The sequence below is a fragment of the Panthera leo genome, chromosome A2, assembly GCF_018350215.1.
Source record: "Panthera leo isolate Ple1 chromosome A2, P.leo_Ple1_pat1.1, whole genome shotgun sequence".
Lineage (NCBI taxonomy): Eukaryota > Metazoa > Chordata > Mammalia > Carnivora > Felidae > Panthera > Panthera leo.
The window spans coordinates 12,969,765-12,986,525 of NC_056680.1; the positions used below are offsets into that span (position 1 = coordinate 12,969,765).

A 16,761-nucleotide genomic window follows, 5' to 3' on the forward strand; every position below is an offset into this window, starting at 1 on the left:
GAGAGAGGGAAGGGGACCGATGGGAAGAGGGAAAACAACAGGGGCGCCTCGGTAGCTCAGTCAGTTAAGCGTCCGACTCTCCGTTTCGGCTCAGGTCACGATCTCATGGTTTTGTGAGTTCGAGCTCCACATCGGGCACGGTGCCGACAGCGTGGAGCCCGCTTGGAATTCTCTCTCTCCTTGTCTCTCTACCCCTCCCCTGCTCACTTAAAATAAGTGTCTCTGTCTCTCTTAAAATAAATAAAATAAGTGTCTCTGTCTCTCTTAAAATAAATAAATAAAACTTAAAAGGTTTTTGGCAAAAAAAAAGGAAGGAAAACAACAAAGAATCCGTGATTGGATGTATGGGGATTGAAGGAGACAGGGTAAGCCACTATGATCCACCCAGCAACTGACCCACCCATCCAACTATCCCTCCCCCAACTTCCTTTAATGACCCCTCCATATTTTTCCTTCCCCCTTCCTCCCTGGCTCCTTCCCTCCCAACCATCCTTCCACCCATCCATCCATCCATCTTCCTACCTCCTTTCCTTCCTTCTTTCCATCCTCTCATCTACACTTCCATCCACTTATTTCAATCGATTGATCCATTCATCCATCCATCCATCCATCCATCCATCCATCCATCTTCCTATCTCCTTTCCTTCCTTCTTTCCATCCTCTCATCTACACTTCCATCCACTTATTTCAATCGATTGTTCCATTCGTCCATCCATCCATCCACCTTCCTATCTCCTTTCCTTCCTTCTTTCCACCCTCTCATCTACACTTCCATCCACTTATCCTTATTTCAATCGATTGATCCATTCGTCCATCCATCCATCCATCTTCCTATCTCCTTTCCTTCCTTCTTTCCATCCTCTCATCTACACTTCCATCCACTTATTTCAATCGATTGATCCATTCATCCACCCATCCATCCATCCACCCATCCAACCACCATCCACTCACCCTTACAAATATTTACTCACCAGTCCTTCCGATCATTTACCCACCCGTCTTCCCATCCTTCATACCTCCACCCACCCATCCAAACCATCCAACCACCACCCAGCAAACATGCCCCTAGTGTCCCCTCCGGGTCAGCCCTGGGTTTCTGAGGTCCCATCCCTGACCACCCCCTGGCCGTCTCAGTCCACCCAGCCTGACTCACTTGCTGTCCAGCAGGTCCATGATGGGTTGCAGCACATTGTCAGCATCCTGGGCCACGCTGCTGCAGGCACTGGCTGGCACGTTGCCCGTGCCCTTCACCTGGCTGAGGATGTCACCCATCTGCTTGACACACTCCTCGATGTGTGGCTGGAAGCTGGGGGCACAGGGGGTGGAGCTCAGGCCAGGCTCTCCAGGCCTCCCAGAGAAAGGGTCAGGTGAGGCCTCAAAAGCTGACCCGTGGACCTTGATGTTTTATCCCAAGCATCACGGAGGCATGGCATATCACTGAGCAGGGGAGGGGATGGTGTGGAATAGCAGAATTGGGCACTGTGCTGAGACATTTACTTGTGTTGTTTATTTCATTGCACAGTCCTACCCAGGCACTATTATCATCCCCCACTTTATAGATAAGTAAAGTAAGGTTCAGAGAGGTTGAAGGACTCACCCAAGGCTATATAGCTAGTAAGTGGGAAGCCAGGATCGAACTCAGGTCTAACTCCAAGCCTGAAGTCTTCACCACTAACTACATCTGCTGAGTCTCTGGAGGCCCCAGGCTCAGAGGTCTGGGGGCTGCCCCCCTCTTGTCTGCTCCCAGCCCTAGAGGTGCCCCCACCTGGTAGCAAACACCCGGCTGAGCTCGTCCAAGACATTGTTGAGTTTCACCTGGAGCTCCTTCAAGATGTCACTGGCCTCAGCATCCAGCTGAGGAGGGAGAAGGGACATTAGATCAGGTTTACAGAGCATCCACCTAAGTGGGGCATTTGCCCATCCAACCCGGGGAAAGAGAGCCCAAAGGGCTGGGGAGGAAACGGGCACAGATTGTGAAGCTTCTTGCTTGGGTTTGAGGGAGTGGTTGAGCTGGAATTCATCAACAGCCTGCAGGGACACAGGGGAGATGGTGACCCTGCCCAGGCCTCGCCTTACCTCTTTTCCTCCCATGGCTTCGAACATCTTCTCCAGCTGCACTCGGAGCTGCTGCGTGTTGTTCATGAGGATGCAGGGCTGGCGGTGCAAACAGAGCAGAGATTCAGGACTCAGGATCCCTCCCCAGAGCCTCCCCCATCCACTGCCGGGGACCCTGGGATGGTTTCAGGGTCTGGGTCCAGAGAAAGCTGGGGTCCCATAGGGTCATCTGAGAATGGAAGACAGCCTTGGGATCAGATTCCTGGGAATGTTGGGGAGGACAGTCTCTGGGGATTGGCAGGGGGAATCAGGGCTCAAATAGCTTCTCCCCTGGGGCGGGGCTGGCTTCTGGGAGTAGCAGGAAGGGGAGAGTTCTTGTCACACACCTATATTCTCCTACGTGGTCTCAAAGCTTTGCAAGCTCACATCCATACACCCTGAAGGCTTCATTCACAACAACCAGACTGACACACTGAAGGCACGTGCCCTCACCTCCAGATCCCCTCAGACACACACAGCCAGGTACACGGACACACACAGTTGGACATACACAGACAGAAGTATCAGAGCCCAGGGAAGGATGAGCCCTTGGGGGTACAGAATGGGGATGGGAGGGGACAGGACAGGGACCCCCAAAGGTCACCACTTTCTCCTTCTCCTTGGAGCAGTAAGAGGCGAAGTCCTTGGAGATGATGTCTGCATACTGGAGGAGCACATTACTGATGGTCTGGGGAGGATACAGATGTGGGGGAAGAACAGGAGCTGGAGTTAGGCAGGCCCATCAAGAGCCACTAGTGAGATCAGGGATGAACCCAAACCCCTATGAGCACTCAAGATGGACCCATTTGATGGGCGAATTCTCCACCCAGGATGACCATCACAACCAAGAGGAGACACCACCAGGTAAAGATGATTATTTTATGTAGAGCCAGCTTTTTCACAGAGCAACCAACCATCATACTAACCCAGCTCCAAGCATGAGCGCGACTCAACCCCAAATGGAATCCCAATTCTTACTTGCAGTCCTCAACTTCAACCCAGCTTAAAGCCAATTAGCTGGAACCCTCAAACCCAGTTGGATGGTCTTGACTTCCAAACTCACCCCAAGACCCACCCAAATCCTACGTAAATCCCAACACTCACTCCAACCTCAATGCCAAATTGAATCTCAATCCCAATAGTAACCCTAAACCCAACCCCAACTTCAACCCCATCTTCAACCCTGACCCCAGCTCCAAATTCAACTCCAACTGTAACCACAACCCTGACCTCAACCTCAACCTCAACCTAAACACTGTCCTCAACCACAACTCCAACACTGATGTCAACCCCAACTTCAATCCCACTGATATCACCAACCCCAACTTTGACCTCAGTCCTAATCTTAACCCTGCCCCTGACCTGGACCGCAATCCCAATCTCAAGTGCAACCCCAACCTTGACCCTATCCCAATCCCATCCCTCCCCTGGACTCCATTCCCAACCCCACCCACACTCCCGCACCTTGGCAAAGCGCCTCATGTAGTGCCCCACGATCTGGGGGTCAGGGCACTCGAGTTTCTTGATGATCTCAAAGCTCTGGTTGAGCTGGGAGAAGACGTCCACCACGGAGCAGGAGAACAGAGCGTGCTCTGAGGTCTGCTGGAACTGCAGGGGTGGGGAGGCCATCAGGGAAGAAAGGGGTCAGAGCCAGACAGTCCCTAGAGTCCAACCCTCCCACTCTTCATGGGGAAAGCCAGAGACCAACTGCCCTGGGGTGAGATGGACACTGTGGAAGGGTGACTTAGAGGCGGACACAGAGACTATGGATAGAGAGAGTGGGGCTTCCAGCTGCACGAACTCTTTCATTTGTTGAGTGAACAAAAAACTTTCAAAATCATGAACAAGGTGAAGACAGTAGTCACCTTTCAGAGACTGGCTTCATCTCAAGGGCAAGTTTTGCCTCCATATTGGATCCCAATGGACCCCAGAGGGAGCAAGACCACTGTGGGCAGACTAGGGGCTTGGTCATGGGTCAGTCTCCTCACCCCATCCTTCTTGTCTCGCTCCAGGGCCCCATGCAGGAAATCCCGGGACACCTCCTCATTCTCATCCAGCCACTGGATGACAAAGGGCTCAAACCACCTGGAACAGAGAGCAGGAGTGAGGTCTTGCCACCTCTTGTCCCCTGGCCCTCTGCTTTGCCTGGTTCTGGATGGTACTTGGGCAGGTCCTCCTCTCCCTTGAACTCACCCTGTGGCCTCCGGTGGGGGGCTACTCCCTGCTTCCCTACCCCACCAGGCCTCAGTTACTTCAGCCATGAAATGGACCTCATGACCACTGTCAGAGAAAGGCCCATACTTGCAGGAACCATGGTTCAGATAAACGACCCATGGGTAAGGGCATTTACTCTCTGGGATCCCATTACCTGTACAACAGAGGAGTATCTATCCCACAGTGCTGCTGTGAGCGTGAATGACACAATGTATAGTAGGTCCTCGGTAAATGGTGACCACCATCCTGCTCTCCAACACAGCCCGTGAGTCAGACATCCAGAGTTCAAATCCTGGCTCCGTCACTTATTGGATGTCACCTTGGGCAAGTCCTTCGGCATTTAACTCTCCATTTCCTCATCCACAAAATGGGAATTATAACGCTCCCATCTTATAGAATCGTCAAAAGGATTAAATGAGAAAAGGCACATAGGACTGCTCAATGCAGTTTCTGATACTTATGAATATTAATTGGGCTATAGGAGTCCATAGTCTAATGGCTGAAAATAGAGAATACTAGGTTTGCACCCCACTGTGACCCTGATGCCTAGGGAACCCTGAGTAGGTCAGCCCTCATCTCTGGGCCTCCGTCTAGCTGTCAGCACTACGGTTCTGGCCTGGGGCAAGGGACTTACGCAGGGTACTCAGGCACGCGGTCCTTGAAGGCAGGAAGCTCTGCCACATACTCGTTATATAGCCACTTGACCTTGAAGTGTAGGTTCATGTAGTCAGCACTCTTACACAGGCGATGCTTGTCATGCTCTGGTAGGGGGAGAACGGACGTGGCTCAGTCAGGTAAGTCTCCACCTTCTGTCTTGGCAGCACCTGCTCTGGCCATCACAGGTGTCCAACCTCAAGCTTGAGGGTCCAGGACACTCACAGCCTTGGAGGGGATACTGAGGCACAGCTACCTACTGTAGCCAGGCTGGCAGACATGGGAATTGTGGGGGGGGGGGTACTTACCCTCCATGGCATACTTCATGTCCTGGGCAAACAGGTTCCACATCACTTCAGCACTGATTTTACCCACGTTCAGCTCCTGGGGAAACCTGGTGAAGGTCATGGAAGTATGAAACCTTGGCAGATGGAAGCAAGATGGCACAGGCTGCTTTGGCTTTCTGACCCAGAGGGTAGTGCAGGACAGGCAGAGGGATCTGGATTCAAGCCCCCTCAAAGCCACTGACTTGTTGAGTGACTCTGAACCGAAGCCCTGCTTCTCCCTGAGTCTCCATCCATCTATCTCTCCATCCCTCCATCCACTCATTCACCCAGTCATCCATCTTTCTACCCATCCATTCACTCACCCATTTGTCTATCCACTCACCCATTTCTCTATGCATCCATCCATCCATCCATCCATCCATCCATCCATCTCTCCATACAGCCATCCATCTCTCCATCCAACCAGCTATCCATCCATTCCTTTATCTACCCATTCATCCTTCTACCAATGTATCCATTCATCAACCTATTCACCCATTCAGTATATCCCCATCCCTCCATCCATTCATCCATCCATCCATCCATCCATCCATCCATCCATCCATCTCTCCATACAGCCATCCATCTCTCCATCCAACCAGCTATCCATCCGTTCCTTTATCTACCCATTTATCCTTCCACCAATCTATCCATTCATCAACCTGTTCATCCATTCAGTATATTCCCATCCCTCCCTCCATCCATCCATCCATCCATCCATCCACCCATCCATCTCTCCATACAGCCATCCATCTCTCCATCCAATCAGCTATCCATCCATTCAGTCATACATATCTCCATCCATCTTCCCATACATCCATCCACCTTTCAGTCCATCAATCCCAAATCCCTGATCTTAACTGAATATCTAACTAACCAAGAGATACTGGCACACCAGAGTTAAGAGCCCCTCTAGCACTCAGGGATAAATAAGACACAACAGTTCATTCAGCTAACATAGATGAAAACTCTACAGATACATAAATCCATATAAAACTGTGTACATATTCACACACAATTACACAATATACAGTATTGTATATTGAAGTGCATTCCACAATTGTATGCATATATACTATACACATTTAAACCCATAGGCCACAACTATACACAGAATTACATCCACACACAAGATATAATGCAATTTAAATGTTAAACATTTGGTAGAGTATTTAACACACATTAAATACTTGAACAACACTGCTTATTGTTATTTACGAGCCTACACTATCATATACATATGTACACATTTTTATTCACACAAATCAACATGTACAAAATACATATCCGATTATACCAGTGATTGTGTACAAACACACAGTTTTATGTTTCTGTTTATAAATTATGCCATATTTCATTCAGGCACAACCACACCTACAGTTGCCTCCACATACACATCATTTTATGTGTAATTAGACATGATCACCTTTACACATAAGACACAAAGTTGTGTACACACACACACACACACACACTATAAACATACACCTGCAGATAATTAACTGCACGGATGCACAACTCACTGGTTGAGGCAGGGAGTGTACGAATTCTTGTCTTCCTCAATGATGGACACTATGAGAGTGATCAGCTTGGACCAGAAGTCAAGGTTCTTGATGCTGGGTCCCTGTTCCTCTGGGGGAACTTCTCCTTTCTTAGCCTGGAAGGGGCAATGGAGAGATTGGCCAGAGGGGTCCAGGGGGTGGGTGCCTCAGTTAGTTCATTATTGAGGGGTAGGAGGTTAGTGAGGAAGGGGCCCTGTTAATAGTGTGTGGTTCAAGTGGGAAAACTGCATGAAAAGGAACTGAACTCTTGTAAACTGGTCTAAACAGAGCTCATGTCCCTGCAGCTCAACAAAGCTTAATTAGACTCAACTCATAAAATTGAATAGAACTGAATTTAGTTGAAAAAACCTGAAGCCCATGAAACCAAATGGAACTGAAATGAATGCCAATCAGGCCCACTTAGCTTAACAGATGGAGGTTCTCAGAGTTAATTCAGTGAAACTGAACTTGGACCAATTACACTGAGTGGAGTGGAATTAAACTTAACTGGATTGAATTAAACTCAAATGAATTCAATTGGATTGAACCTAATCAACTCGTCCAAGAGCAACATCATCCTAAGTCAAAATAATGGAAATAAATAGACTTGAACTCAACCCAACCTAAATTAATCTAATTCAACTCAACCAAGTCATCCCAATCCAACTCTACCTACTCAACTCAACCTAATATCCTCAGGCCAGCTCAATCCAACTGTAGTCAGTCAATGAAAATGGACGCAGCTAAATTCAACTGAAACAAACCCAACTCAACCCAACTCATCTGAACTCAACTATACCCAAGGCAACAATCCAGCGTATCCTAACCCAGGTCAACTCAACCCAGTCGAGAATAACTTCAGTTCAACTGAATAGAAAAAAAAATGGATTTTTGCTCAAGGAAACTCAGCTTAATCCCACTCAGTTCTGCTCACTAATTAGCCAAGAGCAATTTTAAGTCACCTGAAAAGAAATAAATGAAGCTGAACAGTTTATAGTTAAACCAAACTCAACCCAATTTAATCCACTGCACCTCAACCCAATTCAATTCAAAGTGACTTGATTTCAACTCAAGGGACTGTAAATGAATGGGATGAAATAAAATCTGGCTAAATTCAGCTTATCTTATCTCCTATCAGAAGCCCAAGGTGAGGTAGGGGTCACCTTAGCTCCCACAGACTCTTGCAATTCCTCCACCCCAGGGCTAATCATCCTAGGTTGTGAATTTCCGATGTATCCACCTTTCCCTTCTAATAAGCCATGAGCTCCTTGAAACCTTATTGACAATCCTGGGACGTTATATGTGTAGATAAACACATATGAAAAGATCTCAAATAAACTGACTTGAAACGGCCCAAACTGAATTTTACTCAAAAAATTCAATTCAACTCAACATTTAGAACAGTGATTCTATCCTAGGCACACTGTATGCCTAACTCAACTAAATTTAGCTAAAACTGAATTTATTGAGCATCGATTGTGTATCAGGTGCCAAGCACTTACCTACACTTTATCTAAAGGTTGCAGTTCATTAAATCTTCTCTTCAATCCTGAGATATGGGTTTATGACCTCATTTTACAGAGGGAGATACTGAGGCTCAGTTAAACCGCTTGAGAAGGGGAAGATCTGGAACTTGGTCAGGGCCTGGTTGGTATCCCCTATTCCTTTCTCCTTTATCTGGGGTCCTCACCGGATCTGTCTGGTATTCCCGGCTGTAGAGTTCATGACAGTTGTTGAAGATGTACTCATAAGTAGAGTTGAGGCAGGCTTTCACGCAATCTTTTACCACTTGGCTGGCTCGGGGTGGGCTCTGGAGTTCTTGCACCTAGAGGGAGGGAGACGGGCACGAGTGGGCATAGCTGGGACAGGAGGTATGCAGGAAATGGCTACAAGTAGCTATGAGCTTAAGGAAATGTAGCAGGATGAAAGCAGAGGGTCACTGAGAAAGGGCACATTTCTCCAAGAGAAATGTTACTCGGTTAGGAGCTAAGAGTCCTGGAGAATGCCCCTTGGAGAGCTAATGGCACCGGGTCCCCTTCTTACCTTCATCCGAAAGAAGGTGATGCTGGTGAGAAGGTCCACAGTGGATTTGAGGTCCTGGAGTCTCTCTGGGCTGCTGGCTGGGAAGTTATTCTGTTGGGAGGGAGAAGAGAGGTTGGATTATGAAGAAGGCTGGGTCGGGGTAGAGTGTTTTAGGGGAAATACAAGAGCTCCCAAGTTCCAGGAAGTGGGTGGGGGGTCCATGAGAACACCTTGAAGCAACTAGGGTGGGAGCTGGTTGGATGCACCAAGCACGTTGGGCAGGTGCTGCCCATCTATGTGTACACATGTCAAAGGAACACATTCCACGTGTTAAGATGGGTCCTCCCATGTGCACACCTGCCGGGAGCTCTCCCTTCCAGGCACACACGTGTAGGAGCAAGCAAGTCATTATGGGTGCACTTCTCACCCGATACATGGAGAGGTCGATCCGAAGGGAGTTGTGCAGCTGGTCCAGAAGCTTGACAAAGCGCTCTTTCTGAGGAGGCAGAGGAGGAGGATGGACAGAAGCAGGGACATGGGGGGTCGAAGCAGGGACATGGGGGTCGAGGTGGCTGCCATATAGGCTGAGTGCTTACTATACACTAAGTGCACCCCATCCATCATTGAAATGGGCCTTCACAATATCCATTTCCATTCTACGAGAGGTAAACTGAGGCTCAGAGAGGACAAGTGACTGGTGCAAAGTCACAGAGCAAGTCAGGTCCAGATTGGAGACCACGGAGTCACACAGGGTCCGACCCGCACAGGGTTGGGCTTGCCCTCATCCCCCAGCCCCGGTCCCCGGGACTGACCCCAAAGTTGGAGGCAGCGAAGCGGTCAGAGGCGGACACGTTGGTGGAGGCGGTGGTGTGCGCGTAGTAGGCATTGATGTTGGCGAGAAGGGTGCTCATGACGGCGGGCACCCCGGGACACATGTACTTGGAGGAGAGGCAGGCAAAGTGGCTGGTGGGAGGGAGTGGGAGGAATTGGGCTTGGCATCCAGCCAGGACAGGCAGTGTTCCCCCCAGAATGCCTCCAAGACAGCATCTGTGAGGGACTCCCTCTGACCCCTCAAACCATTCCCTCTGCCTGATTGTGTCTCCCAAGTTTCTCTCGGTCTCCTCTCTGGGTTGCCCTACCTCTGTGCCTCTAACTCTGACCCTCACCCTGTCACTTTAGCTGCCAGAAACTGCACTTTCCTAACCTCCAGGGGATTACAGGATGCCCACCACACCCACGTCCTCTCTGGCTCCTTCTCTCAAAAACCCTTCCACCCCAGATCTGCCAGTGTCTGCTAGGGAACCCCCTCACCCCGGTTTCCTGCACCTTGCCCTCAAGTCCGCCCCAGCCTGCAGCCTCACGTCATGGCTTGGTAGATGGACTCGACGCCGTAGCGCATGGCAAATTCATCCACAATCTCCTGGGCTGTCTCATCATAGTAAACCTTCCAGGCGTCATCACCCTTGGCATCTGGGATCTTCACAACCCCATTGTTCTGCACGTCTGTCACGAAGTGGAACAGGTTCTGCCACCGAGAGGGAGAAGGCATCGTGAAGAGTGCAATGAGGCACAAGGGGTCGGAGACCCCAGGCTGGAGGCAGCTTACATCATCCATCCGTTTGTTTATTCACTGATTTATTCATCTACGCCGTCATCCACCCATCACCCATCAACTCTCGCAATTACCAAAAAATTTCACCAATCCACTCATCTGTCCTTGTGACAATTCAACCACACAACCATCCGTCTGTCTGTCCATCCACTCATCTACCCATCCATCCACTTGTCTACTCACTCATCCATCAATCCAAATACTCCAAAATCTACCTATGTACTCCTCTATCCTTTCACACATTTATCCGTTTGTCCTTCCGTCCAAGCATCTATCTAAACATCTGTCTGCCTGACCATTCATACACTCATCCACCCACCCAACCCATTCAACTACCCAAAACTTCCCCCATGTGCGAATCCTCCCTTTTAATAATTCGACCACGCATCCGTCCATCCCATACGTCTACCCACAACTTAGTCTGTCTATCCAGCAATGCATCCATCCACCCCTTCAACCATCCATCATCTATTTATCTACCCATCCATTCATCCACCATCCATCTTTCCACCAAGCCGCCTGTGCAACCGCCCCAGATCCACTTATCTATACTTTCGATAGTTCAACCACACATCTGTCCATCCGCCCATCCTTTTATCCACCCATTATGTATGTGTCCGTTCAACCAATCATTTATTCACTCAAAAACTGAGTCATCTCCAGGAGCCCCCTCTTCAGGTCTGGGACGGGCGAAACACCTGGAGCTGGGTAGCGAGAGTCTGCCTGGAGGTCAAGGAGGGCTTCCCAAAGGAGGGGGCCCTGAAGTTGGATGGATAGGGAGGAGTTTTCCAGGCAGTAGGAATGGCATGGGGGATAGTCTTTGAGGCCCAGAGAGTATGAATGGTGTGGCTGGAAACAGGAAGGTGGAGCTGGGGTGGTCAGGGATGGGAGGAGATCACAGTGAGCTGCGAAGGCAGGGAGGGGCGTTGGGCCTCACCTCGTGTAGACAAGTGTACTGGACATGGTAGGGGGCCACCTTTTCTTCGCCTTTGATCTCCACGCTGATGTGTAGCCGGATGGCACCTGATACGGCGGATTTGTCAGTCCGCTTGTCTGCAGAACAGAAGGGGACCTCTGCATCAGACCTTCCCAGTGTAGGCCTGGGATATTCTAATGTGTGCATGACGGTAGGCCAGGAGTCATGACCCTGAAGTTAAGACCCAGGTATGTCTTCTCAGATCGGCTCTCTCTGGGCTTGTGCCTCTCCCAGTAGCCTAGAACTCCCTAGGCCCCGTCTCTTCCTTCAAACTAGGATTCCACACCCTGCTTCCTTGCGCAGATTAAATTCCCGAGTCTGCATCTTCTCTTTAACCAGGAGCCCTAGGCCCTCCTTCTCTCCCAGACTGGGCTCCCCAGCCCTGCCTCCCCTATCAGATCAAGATCCCCAACATCCACTCATCTTAGATAGGATTCCTGGGTCTGCGTCTCTCTCCTCAGACTAGGATCCTCAGGTTTTGCTTCCTGCCTCCATCAGACTGGGCCTCACAGAAGACCCTTCCTCCCCCATCGGACCGGGCCTCACAGAAGACCCTTCCTCCCCCATCGGACCGGGCCTCACAGAAGACCCTTCCTCCCCCATCGGACCGGGCCTCACAGAAGACCCTTCCTCCCCCATCGGACCGGGCCTCACAGAAGACCCTTCCTCCCCCATCGGACCGGGCCTCACAGAAGACCCTTCCTCCCCCATCGGACCGGGCCTCACAGAAGACCCTTCCTCCCCCATCGGACCGGGCCTCACAGAAGACCCTTCCTCCCCCATCGGACCGGGCCTCACAGAAGACCCTTCCTCCCCCATCGGACCGGGCCTCACAGAAGACCCTTCCTCCCCCATCGGACCGGGCCTCACAGAAGACCCTTCCTCCCCCATCGGACCGGGCCTCACAGAAGACCCTTCCTCCCCCATCGGACCGGGCCTCACAGAAGACCCTTCCTCCCCCATCGGACCGGGCCTCACAGAAGACCCTTCCTCCCCCATCGGACCGGGCCTCACAGAAGACCCTTCCTCCCCCATCGGACCGGGCCTCACAGAAGACCCTTCCTCCCCCATCGGACCGGGCCTCACAGAAGACCCTTCCTCCCCCATCGGACCGGGCCTCACAGAAGACCCTTCCTCCCCCATCGGACCGGGCCTCACAGAAGACCCTTCCTCCCCCATCGGACCGGGCCTCACAGAAGACCCTTCCTCCCCCATCGGACCGGGCCTCACAGAAGACCCTTCCTCCCCCATCGGACCGGGCCTCACAGAAGACCCTTCCTCCCCCATCGGACCGGGCCTCACAGAAGACCCTTCCTCCCCCATCGGACCGGGCCTCACAGAAGACCCTTCCTCCCCCATCGGACCGGGCCTCACAGAAGACCCTTCCTCCCCCATCGGACCGGGCCTCACAGAAGACCCTTCCTCCCCCATCGGACCGGGCCTCACAGAAGACCCTTCCTCCCCCATCGGACCGGGCCTCACAGAAGACCCTTCCTCCCCCATCGGACCGGGCCTCACAGAAGACCCTTCCTCCCCCATCGGACCGGGCCTCACAGAAGACCCTTCCTCCCCCATCGGACCGGGCCTCACAGAAGACCCTTCCTCCCCCATCGGACCGGGCCTCACAGAAGACCCTTCCTCCCCCATCGGACCGGGCCTCACAGAAGACCCTTCCTCCCCCATCGGACCGGGCCTCACAGAAGACCCTTCCTCCCCCATCGGACCGGGCCTCACAGAAGACCCTTCCTCCCCCATCGGACCGGGCCTCACAGAAGACCCTTCCTCCCCCATCGGACCGGGCCTCACAGAAGACCCTTCCTCCCCCATCGGACCGGGCCTCACAGAAGACCCTTCCTCCCCCATCGGACCGGGCCTCACAGAAGACCCTTCCTCCCCCATCGGACCGGGCCTCACAGAAGACCCTTCCTCCCCCATCGGACCGGGCCTCACAGAAGACCCTTCCTCCCCCATCGGACCGGGCCTCACAGAAGACCCTTCCTCCCCCATCGGACCGGGCCTCACAGAAGACCCTTCCTCCCCCATCGGACCGGGCCTCACAGAAGACCCTTCCTCCCCCATCGGACCGGGCCTCACAGAAGACCCTTCCTCCCCCATCGGACCGGGCCTCACAGAAGACCCTTCCTCCCCCATCGGACCGGGCCTCACAGAAGACCCTTCCTCCCCCATCGGACCGGGCCTCACAGAAGACCCTTCCTCCCCCATCGGACCGGGCCTCACAGAAGACCCTTCCTCCCCCATCGGACCGGGCCTCACAGAAGACCCTTCCTCCCTCATCAGACTGGGCCTCACAGATCCTGATTCCCCCACCAGATGGGACACACAGACCCTACCTTCTCCATCAGACTGGGCTCCTAGACTACCTCCTCCTGACACTGGTTCCCCACTTGGGCCCCCTGGGGCACCCTCCCTGTCCCCTTGCAGGACACCACCCATGCTCACCCAGGTTGTACCACACGTCCATCTCGCCGCTGAGTGTCCGCACCTCGATGATCGTCTGTCCCAGGAAGTCATCGGATTCCCTCTTAAACCGCTGCTTCACACGGGATTTGATGTCATCATCCTCGTCCCAGACACGCACCTTGATTCGGTCTGAGGAGTTGTGACATTCACTGCGGGGGGGGGGGGGGAGGGGGAGGCAGAGGCGGGGGTCAGGTGGCTGGTCTTGGAGCCCCCTTCGGCTGCTCCGGCAGGGAGTCCACCTGGGCGGCCAGGGGTTCAGCCAGGCACTTACAAGTGGAAGTTCTCCTCCCACACAGGGTTCAGGTTCCCATAGATGGTTTTCGTCCGTTTCTTGGTCTTCCCAACCTGGACAGTGACATAGGGGTCACTGGATCCCGTCTTGTCCTTTGCCTGCAAGCCCTGGGCACAGACCACTGGAAGACACACAGGACAAATACAAATACGGGCTCAAGGAGTGAGGCGTACGAGAATAGTCACCGCCACAGGGTCCCTGTTGCTTATTGGGGACCCCTGTGACATGGCCTGAGGGCTTTGTTCTGACCATGGGAGCCCATGGGGACACCCACAAGACAGGAAGGGCTTCCTGAAGAGTTAACACCCCCGGAGTCCTCGGCTGATGCTGGATGGGAAGGTTGCCCTGGGTCACCCCTGGGTAGGACATTCTGTACATTGTCCTCCTGAAATTTCCAGCAGGATTGAGCCTACAGTTGCTCTCAGAGCCGCCTGTTTATTGGGGTCCCCTGCAGGGCTCCTTCTCTTCCTGCTCCCAGCCTCATGTCTCCACCCACACTGGGGCTTCCTGGGGCCACCTTCTGGATACCCATCTGCCCCGAAATCCTCATCTTGGGGTCTGCTTTCAGGGAAATTCGAATGAGGTTGGGCATGGACGAACACCCGAAGGCCTCCACCCGGGCAGGACCCTTCTGCCCCCAGTGGTCAGCACTGTCCCCCAGTGGTCCTGATCGTTGACACCCTGTGTAGGGTTCCTTCCGTCCCAGGCTCACTTCTCAACTCCCACGGCATCACCCCCTAGATAAACAACGTGCCCTCAACTCTTCTTCTTGGGGTCTGATTCTGGGGGTGGGGTGGGGCACAAACCAAGAGTCATGCAGACAGCGTCATGCATTCCCATTTGGAGGCACACATGCCCACCGTGGGAGCACAAACACACCTAGGGACATGGGACAGATATGGACACACTACACACAGCCAAAGGAAGAGCCACAGGAGGGAGCACAGGGGGCTGAGAAGAAGGGACCCTGTGGCCACCCCCACCCCCGCGGCCTCACCAGTGATGCTGATCTTGGCCGACCACTTGGACGTGCCGTCCAGCACGCTCTGCTTGACCGCCTTCATCTGCTGCGTATGCGCGGTCTTGGTCACGGCGAAGATCTCCTGGATGAGCTCGAAGATCTCAGGTTTGTTCCGCTCCCGGATCTTCATGCGGTCCTTGAGCACCATGATGATGTTCTGCGTCCGGTCCTCCGCCCCGTGCTTGGAGCTCTTCTCTGCAGCCCCTGTGGACGCAGAGAGCAGTCACCGTCCAGAGCGCGCCCCCTCACCGGAGCGAGAACCCCACCTCCCACTCCCCAGCTTCCTGGGCTGCGGCCAAGAGCACTTAGAGCCGTGGGGGCTCAGGTGACTCGCGCCCCAAAGCTAGAGCTGCTAGATATTTCGACATGCTCTCTGAACCCTCCTACCCCTTCTCCGCGTAGTGCCCACCTTGCTGCGCGAGGGGGCCGCACTGAACCCTCGCGCTCCACCAAGACTCCGCCCCTTCTCTGGCTCCTCCCCCCCACTCAGAGCCCCCTCCCTCTCTGAGCCCCCTCTCTAACCCATTTTTCTCCAGGGGAACCGCTGACTGTCAGTAAGCCCACCCTCGGACAGTTTAGTCCCTGAGTCTCTCCCCACCCCTCTCTGACCCCCTCACGCTCCCTTTCCCCTCCTCTCGCCCCACTCCTGCGGCCAACGAGTCCCTCCCCTGTTCTTGCCCCGCCCCCGAGGAGCCCCGCCCCTCCGCGGAGCCCCGCCCCAACGGAACCCCGCCCCTCCGCGGAGCCCCGCCCCTCCGGCCCCGCGCTCACGCTGCAGGCAATCTGCGTTGAGCAGGTCCTGGCACTTCTCGTGGCACTTGACGCCGCACTCCGTGCAGCGCATGCCCTGCCGCGCGATGCCCCACAGCAGCCCCTCGCACTCGTAGCAGTAGGTGGGCGTGGTGGCCGTCCACACCTCGAAGTTGTGCGGCGTCGTGCAGGAGATGGGGTAGATTAAGGCTTGCAGGGTCTTCTTGTAAACGTGGTTTTTCTGAGCGGAGAGAGAGGGGCGGCATGGGGCGCTGTCCGGCGCCACCCTCACCCCCTCGCTGAGTGTAGTAAAGTCCCCGTCCCTCCCCCTGCCCCCACACCGTCGGAATCCACGGTTCCGGTGCACAGATCATGTCGGCCGGACGCAGCGCAACCAGATCGTGGGGAGGGAGGAGTGCCCGTCCCTGCCACGCTCTCCTCCTCTTCCTCCCCGGAGCCTCCAGCCCACCCGCCGCTCAACCCCGTGGAAGGGGAGGCGCCCCACGCACCAGCTCCTCGTTGTTCAAAGTGCTGGAGGCCAAGGCGGAGGTGATGCCCGCTTTTCTGGACTGGACCAGGGACTGGGGCAGGGAAATCACCAAGGGAGTCACCGGGGTCGATTCACACCCGTAGGGTTGTCACCACGAGCAGAATCCACAGCCATGGTTTGGGGCCGCCAGCGACGGATTGCAGCCACGGCCACAAATAGCAGCAGGAGGAGGGCCAGTGAAGAATTGGAAAGTGACAGAGGCTCTGGGTTAGAAGGGACCCTGGAAGG

General features: G+C 53.7%; 1 protein-coding gene across 1 annotated transcript in view; it reads right to left on the reverse strand.

Annotated features, from left to right (window-relative positions):
* Positions 1-16,761, reverse strand: part of UNC13A (unc-13 homolog A) — a 52,128-nt gene that overhangs the window by 14,027 nt on the left and 21,340 nt on the right. Inside the window, exons 15-34 of the mRNA XM_042927300.1 lie at positions 16,493-16,564; positions 16,005-16,224; positions 15,210-15,437; positions 14,192-14,333; positions 13,900-14,069; positions 11,401-11,516; positions 10,213-10,376; positions 9,664-9,814; positions 9,279-9,347; positions 8,873-8,962; positions 8,520-8,654; positions 6,812-6,945; positions 5,271-5,356; positions 4,943-5,069; positions 4,083-4,179; positions 3,559-3,702; positions 2,699-2,782; positions 2,077-2,154; positions 1,766-1,854; positions 1,154-1,306 (exon numbers count right to left, since the gene is read on the reverse strand). Coding sequence (XP_042783234.1) covers positions 1,154-1,306; positions 1,766-1,854; positions 2,077-2,154; positions 2,699-2,782; positions 3,559-3,702; positions 4,083-4,179; positions 4,943-5,069; positions 5,271-5,356; positions 6,812-6,945; positions 8,520-8,654; positions 8,873-8,962; positions 9,279-9,347; positions 9,664-9,814; positions 10,213-10,376; positions 11,401-11,516; positions 13,900-14,069; positions 14,192-14,333; positions 15,210-15,437; positions 16,005-16,224; positions 16,493-16,564 — 2,549 coding nt within the window. The remainder of the gene's footprint in view (positions 1-1,153; positions 1,307-1,765; positions 1,855-2,076; positions 2,155-2,698; positions 2,783-3,558; positions 3,703-4,082; positions 4,180-4,942; positions 5,070-5,270; positions 5,357-6,811; positions 6,946-8,519; positions 8,655-8,872; positions 8,963-9,278; positions 9,348-9,663; positions 9,815-10,212; positions 10,377-11,400; positions 11,517-13,899; positions 14,070-14,191; positions 14,334-15,209; positions 15,438-16,004; positions 16,225-16,492; positions 16,565-16,761) is intronic.